The 12,388-nt window shown below is 36.7% G+C and overlaps 1 protein-coding gene across 1 annotated transcript; it reads right to left on the reverse strand.

Annotated features, from left to right (window-relative positions):
• Positions 1-1,470: 1,470 nt before the first annotated feature.
• Positions 1,471-5,857, reverse strand: LOC128555988 (uncharacterized). The gene is made up of 2 exons (XM_053539862.1): positions 5,219-5,857; positions 1,471-1,724 (listed from the first exon to the last, which is right to left on the reverse strand). Exons 1-2 carry the CDS (start codon positions 5,580-5,582, stop codon positions 1,471-1,473), a joined length of 618 nt encoding a protein of 205 aa, XP_053395837.1. The 5' UTR covers positions 5,583-5,857.
• Positions 5,858-12,388: the final 6,531 nt, after the last annotated feature.

The raw sequence follows: 12,388 nt of genomic DNA on the forward strand, positions 1-12,388 counted from the left end.
GCCTAACGATACGTCCCGAGGATAACCAAATGCATAGCAACGCATCAGAAACGGGGTTTCCAAGAAAAATAAAAGAAATTATTTATAAATAAAATAATTTGTATTATTTTATCATTCTGAAAACCGGACGAGAACCACATGACAAATGGACAACAGACACCAGCAAGATTTGATGTTTAATGGACGTTGCCGCCACGGCGACAACATAACCTGTGACGCTCTAATTATTTCTGGACTGACGTCCATCCCCTTAAATATTGATGACAGATCTTTATATGAGCGAGCGGACTGACGGACAGAAGCTGATAAAGTGATACCTTTGTGTCAGAGCTTGACACAACACAAAACCAAAATTCTGTAAGTTTAATAATTTATTACGGCCTTTACTAGCCAAGATAACATAACATTACACATTGTATAGTCATATTTATGAATACTAGTAGTAAGCTGCCATAATTATTAATAGAAGTATGGAAGATATTGGCCACTTAACAGATGACAGGGAATGCCGAAGCAACTGTCAACTGAAGAGAAATCCTATCAGCCGAGAGAAGAACAAGCCTACAACGAATTACCGGCAATTAACTAAGCTAAAAGCGAATACTGTTGCGAATTCATTTAGCAAATGGCAATACTGTTACGAATAAGGCGACGCCTAAGTACAAAACCAAGACACGTCATTTGGCAAGCGTAACAGTACAAGCAAGCTAGGATTGCCAGCACCTTATGGGCAAAACCTAGAAACGCAACATGGAAACTGTGCAAACGCAACAGTTTACTAGATTAAATCAACCCGATTACATACAGCTACAATAAAGGAAACCAGCCGCCTTTGCTCCGTGACCGACGGGAATGAAGCCGGAGCCCCAACGACGATCACTGAGCAAACACGACCGTTATGATTACTGCAAAAATACTGAATTTGAACATTAATAACGGCGCGTTTTGTAAGACTGGCTAGCTCGACCCCCGACTGACAGAATTTTCCGCCACAATAAATTTTTTAACAAATTTATCCCCCAAAATTCTGCGTAGAAACCCAATGCAGTAAATGATTACTAAATGAACATAAGATACTGCAACATATAGAATGATTAAACATCAGTTTTGTCGAAAAAGATGATTAGCCTATATATGTTCTTGAATGTTTACTGTAACTACATTTTTTTTTAACTTAAGTTTTTTAGCAGTATATCCCTTAAGCCATCAAGATAGAACTCTAATCCTACGTCATTGAGGTGGACCCCGTCACGTAGCCAAAATTCAGTCTCTACATCAATGTCGTGTGATAGAGAGTCGTAACGACCTTTACAACTAACCAGGTATCGACGCCAACGATTAATTCTCCTTCTCTTGAATTCAATAGTTTTCCAAGACTTAAGGGCTCCTTGCCACTTGCGCCTGGGTAATATATCAACCCAAATGATAACTGTGTCAGGGAAAGCTGCTCTAAAGTATTTTATTTCTCTCTCAATAACGTTTCTGATCTGTCTGTAAAATAGATCGAGAAGTCATATCGTTTCCTCCAAGGTTGATTACGAGGATCTTTGGTGGAGAAGCTAATAATACTGAAGCCTCAATACAATTGCGGAGCGTTTGCCAGCGCAGGCCTCTAACCGCCCGCCAAGCAATGGTCTTACCTGGCAAGCGGAGGTTTGGCTTTCCAGTAGTTCTGGCTCTAACTCCTGCCCAGTATGGGATCGAATCCCCCAATATCCACACGTCTATAAAAAAATAAATTTTATCAATGTACGTTGCAAAATGCTAAGGCTATTTAAACCTTGATCAAGTGTGCGGCAGGTCAGTTAGTAAGTTTATAAAAAAGAAATGTACTAAGATCTGATATAGCCTTTATATGAATCAGAGGACCAGCGGCCCATTCTCCTAATTGTTTCAGCAGGAAGTCCTGAAGCCGCGAGATCAGTTGCCCTCCCCATTCTGAAACTATGAGACCTGTAGTGGCCGTACCGAAATCTAGTTCAAGCAATGCATTTAGCAAGAACCCCCGAAAACTGAGATCTTGTGACGGGTACACCATTTGCGTGAATAAATAGGGGCCCTTTTGAATTTTTGCCTTATAGACAAAAAGCTGTTAAAGGCTTTTACGGGACAAAGCTGGTGATCTACCCGTGGTAACTTAATGCTAATTGGTTTTCCACGCTGATTAGTTTTGAAACAGCGAAGTTTTATTATAAGGTGTGTATTATTGTTTGTACAAAATACGTCACTCAGCTGTATTTGACTATTTGTGCCTAGCCTTGGTGCAACTAGTTCACTAACTCTGAATAAGCCGTAATATGCAAATACGAATAAAGTGGAAAATAGTATGTATTCGTAATGATTTATCGTGACAAGCGGTAATGCGGAGCATACGTCAGTTAAAACGCTCCATGTTATAGGTGCCCTATTGTCTTTAGAAGTGCGATTTCTGTGACAGCCTTCTAATACTTTCTTCACTATAAAATTGTTAGTAATGTCATAAAACCCATATAATTTGTGGTAATAGTTTAACCCAGAAATGTATGTTGAAATGCTCCTTGGCGACAAGCCCTTCTCGAAACAATGGGCCATGAAAATAATTATGTGTTTAATTGGAGCTGGCCATAACGCATTTAAGTCGTAAGACTGTCTGAATTGTTGGAAAGTTCTAAATGCGACTTGGTAAGTTGAGAGAGAATTAGAGGCTATTCCAGACCGTAATAGCTGCCCGGCTCTAAATTGAAGATATCCCAGAGGAAAGCTGGTACCCGGTGCGGAGCTGAGTCTGCCTCTGGAGCTAACTGTCTGAATTTTTCCAGCTGAAATCGAGATAATGCGTCACAAACGCTATTTAAACGACCTTCAACGTGATTAGCCTTTATAAGAATATTGAGCTGTAAACATCTGAATGCGAGAAATCTAACCAAACACATGACAAGGTTTGATTTCGACGTTAATTTATTTAGAATGTGAACCACTGCGATATTATCACAGTTGAACTTTAATTTCTTGTTTTTTAGCTCTGTACCCCAAATAAACAATGAAACAACAATAGGGAATAATTCCAAGACTGTAATGTCTGAAGTTAACCCAGCTGTGTACCATGATTCGGGCCATTTAGCGTTACACCATTGACCTCCAAAGTAAATACCGAAACCTGTGCCGCCCGCGGAATCTGTAAACAGTTGAACGTCCTCGTTTGTGACCCAGTAACGGTCATGGAAGACAGATATCCCATTAAAATGTTCAAGGAATGTTAACCACATTTCTAAATCGAGGCGGATTTCTTTCTTAATACGAATGTGATGATGTGGCTTAGAAAGGCCACAAGTACTGTTTATCAGGCGGCGAACGAAAGGGTTACCAACTGCAATGGCGCGACAACAAAAGTTCAAAGAGCCAATAAGGGACTGCATCACTTTCAAGGTTGTTTTAGGATTACGTAATAAGTCTTTTATCTTACTTATAACTTCGTGCACTTTTGAGATCGGTATTCTGACCAACATTTCAGCTGAATCAAGTTCAAGGCCTAAATATACGAGGACCTCCGCCGGGCCGACAGTTTTGTCCTCAGCCAATGGAACCTGTAATTCTAACATAGTCTGTTTGAATGACTGTAAGGCCAAAGCAGAAAGTTCAGTGTTTCTTGCCCCGCCGAGGAAATCATCTAAGTAGTGTATCAAATCTGTTGATTTCATTTTTGATTTGGTCAAAAATTCCAAAAACCTAGCAAAACGTTCGAAAGTGATGCAACTTACTGAAGCTCCGAATGGCAAAGATTTATCGAAATAGAGGAACTTTTTAAAACGGCAGCCTAGCAGTTCAAAGTCAGCAGGGGAAACCGGTATTAGACGAAAAGCACTCTTTATGTCTACCTTAAATAACTTACAATGCCTACCTAGACGTTGGACTAACTTGACAGCTTCGTCGAAATTTGTATATTGAACTGAGCACAACTTAGGATCGATGAAATCATTGACACTTTGATTTTTTGGGTACGAAAGATGGTGAATCATTCTGAACTCGCCTGGGGTTTTCTTAGGCACAAGGCCGATCGGTGAAACAATAAAATTTTGAAAAGGTGGCACCTTGAAAGGACCTGCAACCCTGCCAGCTTCGATTTCGGTATTTATCTGTTTTTGTATAATATCTGGATTTAGGTTTGTAGACTTAAGATTAGGCGAATCTCTAGCTTGACGAGGACCGCTATATTGCAGTGAAAATCCGTTTTTGAAACCATTAATTAAAAATGCTGCCTCAGTTCGATCGTTTTTAGACCTTTCTCTAAAGCTGAAATATTAATTGGCGAAAACGCTAAACTGTACAGGTCTAAATTGTGTGGCACCTGGGTAATTCTATTTTGAAGGCTGACCTCGGCCTTGACCCCTGAAAGGGCGGGCATATGGACGGGTACGAAACGGTTGGTTAAAAGTTGTTTGGCTATTCCCTTGAGGTATATTTTGTGACTGCTTCTTAGGACACGTCATCGCAGGGTGAGGCTCATTACACAGCTTACATGTATGTGCAAACCTGCAATTTGGCCACCTGCAAGAACCTTGATTGAAATCGTTGCATTTGAAACTGAAAGAGGTCGAGGGCCTAGAGCTGTTACGCACTTGTACACAACTCCACCAGAGGTCATTGTTAATAACTGACCAAGGGGAAGGCGTGAGAGCTTGGCGGAGGTGAAACTGCTCATCATAGGTCCTCCAAGCATAACCCCCCTGACGCGTAGCACACTCACGAATCGTGAACATGTAATGAAGGAGCTCATAGATTTTGTTCGAGTGAGAGGACAAATAAATGGACGCATAGATAATAAAGGCATCAGTCCATATTTCGATTGAGTTAATTTTCTCCTTACATTCCTTTTTTGAAGATTCGATATGACCATCGGGACCGACCAATCTTAGAACATTGCCACTACAAAATTCTGATAGTTCAACTGCACCTTTCAAAAGAAGAGCCAGATTTATGTACTCTCCCCTACAAATTTGTTGTTTAATTCAGGAAGGGACGTGAGCAGCCAAATCGTCCCCAGCTAAACGCATATCCGGTAAATTTGAAAGGTTATGAGAGTTACTTTGGAATAAAGGGAAGTTTGTGGAGTTACAACCTGCGTCGGCCGGAGATAAGAGCTGATTTTGCCTACGTGCAACAGAGCTCCCGCCGCCCACCTCAGGTGGCCACACCCCAGAATCCCTTATAAGAGTATCAAAATCAATTAAACGAGACCTACCCGAGTCGGGCTGCAGCAGGTCGTTACTATCCTCATCAAGGTCATCTGCAGTCCTTTTCTGGCCACGAGGGTCCTCCGGTGGTGGGTCAGTCTGGATTTCAGCATTTTGGACAGCAACTTCAGCCTCTCCATCGTTCTCCAGGGCCTCTACACGTACATTTGCAGCGGCATTTACGACGGCAGCTTGCCGGTCTCGACGACGCAGTCTGTCGTTTTCAGCGTTGTTTTGGCGTGCAATACAACCCAAATTTGCAGCATTTATGTCGGCAGCTGGCCTGTCCCGACGACGCAACATCATATGTGCTTCTTGGTGTGCGTTTTGCCTGTTTCCTCTCCTGCGAAATCTCCCTCGACCACGTGGCATTGTGTGTAAGCTTTGAAAACGAAGTCCGAGTTCGTAAGCTAAATTAGTTGAGTCCAGCTAAACGGTATTGAACCAAGTGGCAGTTGCACGGGTTTCGTGATATTTATATGACTTTAGGTTGGTTCCCGGCTAAGCGGTGTTAGACGATAAAGTATAGTATGCTTGATTGGAACCAGACGTTCGCCTAACGATACGTCCCGAGGATAACCAAATGCATAGCAACGCATCAGAAACGGGTTTTCCAAGAAAAATAAAAGAAATTATTTATAAATAAAATAATTTGTATTATTTACAACTTTATTAGAAGTGAAATACGACATTATTTCTTGATTTGTTTTATAATTAACTTTCATCAGTACAAAAACATGATATAATATCCACAAACAGAAGAATACATCTGTTGTAACGCTATTTCATTGTAATGGTAAAAGGAGGCATTCGACGTTAAAAAATCTACAAAGCGACTAATATAAAACCTGGGGCTTTTTCCTAAACTGTCAAAAAATAAAACATTGGTTTTACTCTCAAAGTAGAACAAAACCCAATGTTTTCCTTTATTATAAGAAAAATCTGTATTCACTATATAAATACTAGGGTATTTTACAACAAATCTTGGTAAAGTATCGTTGGCGTAAATACCCATTACAATATTTCTGACTCCATCTATTTTAGACAAAATACATTTCATCGTATTAGAATTCATGGCTGAATAAAACGTACGTCTCTGAATTGATCAACTTGTAACAAGGCGGGGAATTCTGCAAACATTAAACAACTAATTGGGACAGAAGTTGGAGTTTTAAATCTGACCTTAAGTATTTACCACCTAGATTGTTTGGCTCAATCACAAAGCAAAACAATGAATAACCATTTGGGAAATAGGACCTCTCAATCGTAAGTCCAGTGCGGTTTTGTTTACTTTCCGAGCAATCGAACAAATTTAAATATGCTGTTACAAACTGATTTTTATCAAAATCTAACTGTAACGGTCGGCTTGGCACGCTTACACCGTCCACGTATAACCCAATCTTGGTTACATTACTATGTATAAAGTTAAAAACTGCCGTTTACAGCCTGATGGTTTACAAAACCAATTATAACTTTATTAGGCAATGCATTTTGAAATTGTCCCATAAAAACTCGGAGGAATTGGTAGATATGCTATTCATTTTTACTTCGTTTTTTAACATTGGGTATTGTGCTGGGGCTATCTGGATTTGTTTTTCATGGGCTAGATATACGCCTGGATCAACCCTGACTTTGCAGGCTTTAAACAATACATTTAAAAGTATTAATTTATAAACAGGAGATGCTTCCTTTGACATACACATGAAAGCATTATTACTTCTGTACAATTTCAAACTGATATCAACTCCGTTAATCATGTATTTGTCTATTGAAAAAATATCGTCCATCAGAGGCCCTTCTAGTTCAAACTCAACACTGGATTTTGTAAAAGTCCCTCTTTTTACCAATCCGCCATTGGATCCAGACACAGGGTCTGTTTCATCCAGATTTGGGTCATCAGGATAGTATAATTGACTTTCGAATTGTTGTAAATCATCATGTGATGTACTCATCAATGTTTTGATATAAGCTTTCCAAGGATAATTATTAGCGTTCAAAGACACTAATTTTCCGTTCATGTATATCTCCATCTGTGGCCACATAGATTGTAAAGGTAAGTTAATGATAGATGTTTTTTCTTGAGCAGTAAGATGAAATCCGTCATGTTTCAATAGCTTTGCCTTCACATAAAGTCGGCTACGTTGTAATATATTATATATTATATATGTTATATATTCTTGTCCAGCTCCGGGTATTTGGATTTCTACAGGGGAACATTCTGTCGCTATCGCGGATATAGGCTGACATTCTACAAAGCGAATATTCTCAATGGCAACTTGGTTCTGTCTGGTTGCAAATATTTGTAAACCCGGTGTATAAGCCACTTCTTGATTGGAAATGTTCAAAAAAGCCATTACTTCTTTTTAGTTTTCAGTTTAGAAAACACAGTTTTTCTTTTTTTTTTCTTTTATCGTTTTTATTATTTTTATTTTTTTCAATCGGTATATTGTTTTTCTTCTTGTTTAATGTCTTTATACCGGTTTTAGACTTCTTTTTAGATGTTTTTACTTTGGGATTTACACCCGTTGTGACAGCTTTTCTTTTTCTAGTCCTTTTTATAAATGACGGATCTGCATACGGAATTTCGTTCTTAGATTGAAACCTGTACTCGGCCTTTGCTCTTTTATTGTCTGCTTGAACTTTGTTTTGCATTTTAAAAATTAAATGCCTTTACCCAAACATATTAGGCTCATGTTGAGAGATCGATTAACTTCTTTTTCCCAGTATTCCAATCATTTAATATACATGTTTTCCATTTATTTTGTTAAAAAGTTGTTGTTTAAGTTTGAAGCGTTACTGTCAATGTCCCATCTAAAAATGAAGCCAGATGATTTTTCTGGTCAATTATATAAATCTGTATTTCATGTATATATCCTAATTTTACAGAAATGTAGTGAGGGTTGTCAAAGGTAACTGCGCTGTCTGTTTTTATTGTACAGGAAGGCTTTCTTAATAAAGGTATAATGGAACAGCCAACGTAGGAATCTTTGCAAATATTACTATAAAAATATAACATTTTTTTGTCTAGGAAAATTTTTAGTGTTGCTAAATGCAAAATCGGTTAAGGCTACCTTCCAGTTTCCCATCTAAAATTAATGGCTTGCTTCATTCGACACGGAAGTTGTAAGTTTATTATCCTTGTAAAAATCAACACAGTCGTGGAACGTAATACAATACGAAATATCAGTCATTTTCGCTGTTTAATGTTACTCGGTACCCAACTATTATATTTTTAGGCCACCGAGCCAGCAGACCGAAGACTGTTTTACACCTTTGACTTTTCGTGTTTTTATGATAGTGTCAATGTGCCACTTTATCTCTTTAGATTTATTCACTTTTTGCAGTTCCTGTTCATAAAATGATTCTGTCACTGATGTGTTGTCATACTCTTTAATTTTGTATACGGGAATGCCTTGTCTTTTATACCTTTTAGAAATATGAAATATTTCAGTTGTCCAACGGTCATTGTATTCCCTTTGAAAGTGATGTTTTAAGTGAGAAATACGTACTATGTCGTCTACTTTAAACTTGTAAGGAGTGATACGTTTTAGTTTTGAAGCGTTTTTCTGCTTCTTTTGACGACCGACATACTGTAAATATCTGACCTCATCTTGGTTAGAATTTATGATTTCAGCAGGTGTTAATCCCCCTAGGCCTGAGTGACTTCTATGGTTATAATTATAAACAATCTCCTGCAATACGTCTGTAAAGGTAAACGTGTGTTGACTTGCAAAGTACCGGTACATTGCTTGCTTAAGAAACCTGATACATACTTCGCTATTGTAAGCATGAATTTCACTTTCCGTCGAGTAATGATTAATATTATGTTTTTTCAGGTAGGATTGAAAAAGACGACCTCTCCATTCTTGTCCTTAATCGCTTCTTAGGGTCTCTGGACGTCTATTTGTAGAACTCAAAACTTTATCAAAACCTCTGACAGTTTCTTTGTTAGTTTTATCGTATAAGGGTACAACCCACATGTATCTTTAGAATACATCTACAGTCACCATCTAAAAACGTACACCAGAATTATATTTAGATATAGATTCACAAGAGGCAAGATTTATGTCCCAAAGAGCATCGATACCGTTTACTACAACACGACCTCTTTTTAATTTTTTCAAGACCCGCTTTCTGACACTATAACTGTCTTGGTCATTTAGCCATTGCTTAATTTTTCTTAGACTGATGTCATATTTTCCTTCTTTTTTTAACATAACGGTATAATGTTAATGGTCCAGAATAAGAAACTGGATTTTTAATATCATACCATATATTTTCTAAATATTGATTGGTATCACTCTTACTGATAAACGAACAAAATACGGGTAAACATGTTATTTATATACAATAAAACATTTTCATTTCTAATACATTTTATTTGAAAAGACATTGCTCACTAATAAATCTGTACAGTAATTAGAAGCAGACACACACAAATCATACTAATAAACTGTCATGATCTTTATACCCTGTGGGGTTACACACTGAACAAGATAATACGCAAAGTAAATTGGCATGATCATTCTGCATATAGCAAGGTTGAAACTGGTCAAAATTGGGTATACACTCATTAACTTGGCTAAATGAGTCTTTAATTTATTATACATATCAAAAGATAAAATCTGTCTGTTCCTCGTAGGGTGAATGTTAACGGTTCCTGGAGGGGTCCAGTATCTTTTTATATTTACAAATGGGTATCCGCTTTGCACACAAATGTACCAGCTTTTACCAAGATGGCATTTATAATCTACAACCTGGCTCTTGTCTTGTAATAAATCTATTTTATGGTCCAACTCAGCGACATATCTTTGAATTTCCCACCACATCTGTTGAGTTAATGAGATTCCTTCTTTTGTTGGTTTCTGGTCCTCCCATTTTCGAATTTGTATGTAGTGTTGACCTTTAAATTCAGATACTGACAGGAAAATACTTTTGTCACTGTCTAGTTGTATGATACACGAATTATCATCGTTTTGATTGCCTTGTTTTGACAAACTGTATTTAACAGCCTTTTTGATGTTTAGTTTCAACTTTTGGAGGGTGTTTTAGTGGCCTTTTTTTTAAAACAACCAAAACCTGTAAAAATAAATAACAAGTTTTAAACAAAAAATATAATGAATATAAGAGTAAAACAATCTTCATTTTTTTTAAAGAAAAACATAATTTTATAACAAATATACCTATGTTATAAAGATATATTTAATGATAATTACTTAGGTATGTTTTAGATAAAATAATGTTGAGATAAATATCTGATGTTTTAGGCTGTTTGACAAAATGATGTGGCTCAACTTTGAAGTCCGACAGCCTCTTCTGTCCAGCAGTTTGAAACGTGGTTGTAGATGTTAGTCCAGTGTCTTGTGATGATATCCCAAATATAAACCCTGAGTTGGACGTTGACTGTTGAAGGTCCAAATGAGTTTTGGGTTGATGAAAATGTTTTTAAAACGAAGCATCCAGATGGTTTAGCGGGTTGAAATGTTTTTGCAGGTGTAAAGCTAAATCTTAAACATTTAGGTCCTATCATGTTTAGAAACACACAGTTTGGAGACCATCTTGAATGTTCCTGCATAGGAATATCATGTGATTCCCAATTATGTAGTTTAATTTTACAAGAAAAACATTTCACAGCGTCATTTTCGCCAGTGTAATAAAAACCACTTTTAGCTAAATCTGTTTGTTTTTGCGACATTTGTTTAGGCCATTTTTTAAAAGTTGAAAATCTGTCTTCGTAAAACATGAAGTCTGTTGAAACAGGCAGAGGTACACTATCTGTCTGATTCATTTTTAACTAAAATAAAACAAACAAAAAAAAATAAATTAATAATAAAGATTAAATTGAAAAAGGCCCAGGGAAACAAATTTTTATTTAAAAGTCCTTTTTTGAGGGAAATTTTAAAAAAAAAAATTTAAAGAACATACCTGACAACTGACCCGATTTCTATAAAAAAAAGTAAATCTTTAGGGAAAACAGCTTTTGAAATCTCAATTTTTATTTTTAACTTAGGGGAAGTAAAGTGTTGGGTAAAAAAAATAAATCACTCTTAAAATTACTCTTGTCCCTTTCAGGAAAAAGCTCCATTTTTGAATTCATTAGGGGGCTTGTTTTTTTTTGACTAAACAAATGCTCATTTTTCTTTTAAAAAAACGGGGAAGGGTTTTTAAAAGCACAGATGTGCATGGGAAAGCTTTTGTTGGGGTTTCCCCCCCAAAAAATGTCAACTCTTTTTTTTTTTTTAAAGTACGCATTTCGTACACTTTCATGACATACATTTGTCCCCCTTTGTTTTACAAAAAACCCTTTGTGCAATGAAAGTATTTTCGGGTTTAAACAAAAAGTGTCCCCCTTTTTCTTTTGGGTTCTTTGAAAACATTGGGGCACCTTTTCTATTTTTCTGGGGACACAAATGTGTAAACCCTTTTCTTTTGGGTTTAAATTAAAACACACTAGTACGTCTTTAAATTAAACAAAGTGAAGCTGAAATCCCCCATTAAACAAACTGTTCCAAAAATCATTAAGACAAGAAAAAAAACAATTTTTGAAAGAAGTGTCTTTGGGTCCTTAGTGATATGGCTTTTGAAGGTTAAAGTGAAAAAAACGCTTTTAAAAATTAAGTTTATTCGCAATGACAGTTATGTAAACCCCCGCATTCATGTTTTTAAAACAGTTTTACGTCAAGTCTCTTTAAAAAGTAAAATACGCTTTATCGGCTTCCGGTTCTTTTTTATGATCAAGTTGCATCGGTTTTTAAAAGAAAATTGGGGGTAAAAACCCCCTTGGTCAATACATTTCAAATTTTTGATAAAAAATTTTAAATTTTTAAAAAACTGAAAAAACGGGGAAATATTAAAAAGTCTGTTTTTCCTTTGGAAAAACTCTATGCAGTACTCTAAAAAGGTACGAGACACGGGAATTTGAGGGTTTGCTTACCCCAAATTCTTTAAAGAGTAGGATTTTGACCGTAAAACCTAAATTTGCCCTTTAAAAGTAGCGGCCCCAAGGGAAGTCAATGGGCAAAACTTTATATATTTTTTCTAAAATTTTATTAGTTTTTTATATCATAAAAATAGAAAATTTATAGCAGGGAAAAAACCGATTTACATACCCAGCACAAGAATAAAATTTAAACGTACCTTATCTAAACTCGGGTTGACAAGTGTAAGATTATTTGTCG

The sequence above is a fragment of the Mercenaria mercenaria genome, chromosome 3, assembly GCF_021730395.1.
Source record: "Mercenaria mercenaria strain notata chromosome 3, MADL_Memer_1, whole genome shotgun sequence".
NCBI classification, from domain to species: domain Eukaryota; kingdom Metazoa; phylum Mollusca; class Bivalvia; order Venerida; family Veneridae; genus Mercenaria; species Mercenaria mercenaria.

What these genes read in the sequence shown, in the direction of transcription:
- LOC128555988 (XM_053539862.1), bottom strand. Translation starts at nt 5,582, where the DNA reads ATGCCACGTGGTCGAGGGAGATTTCGCAGGAGAGGAAACAGGCAAAAC. An exon ending in CCTGCTGCAGCCCGACTCGG is followed by an intron (nt 1,725 to 5,218) that starts GTAGGTCTCGTT and finishes ATTTTTTTATAG; the next exon opens with ACGTGTGGATATTGGGGGAT.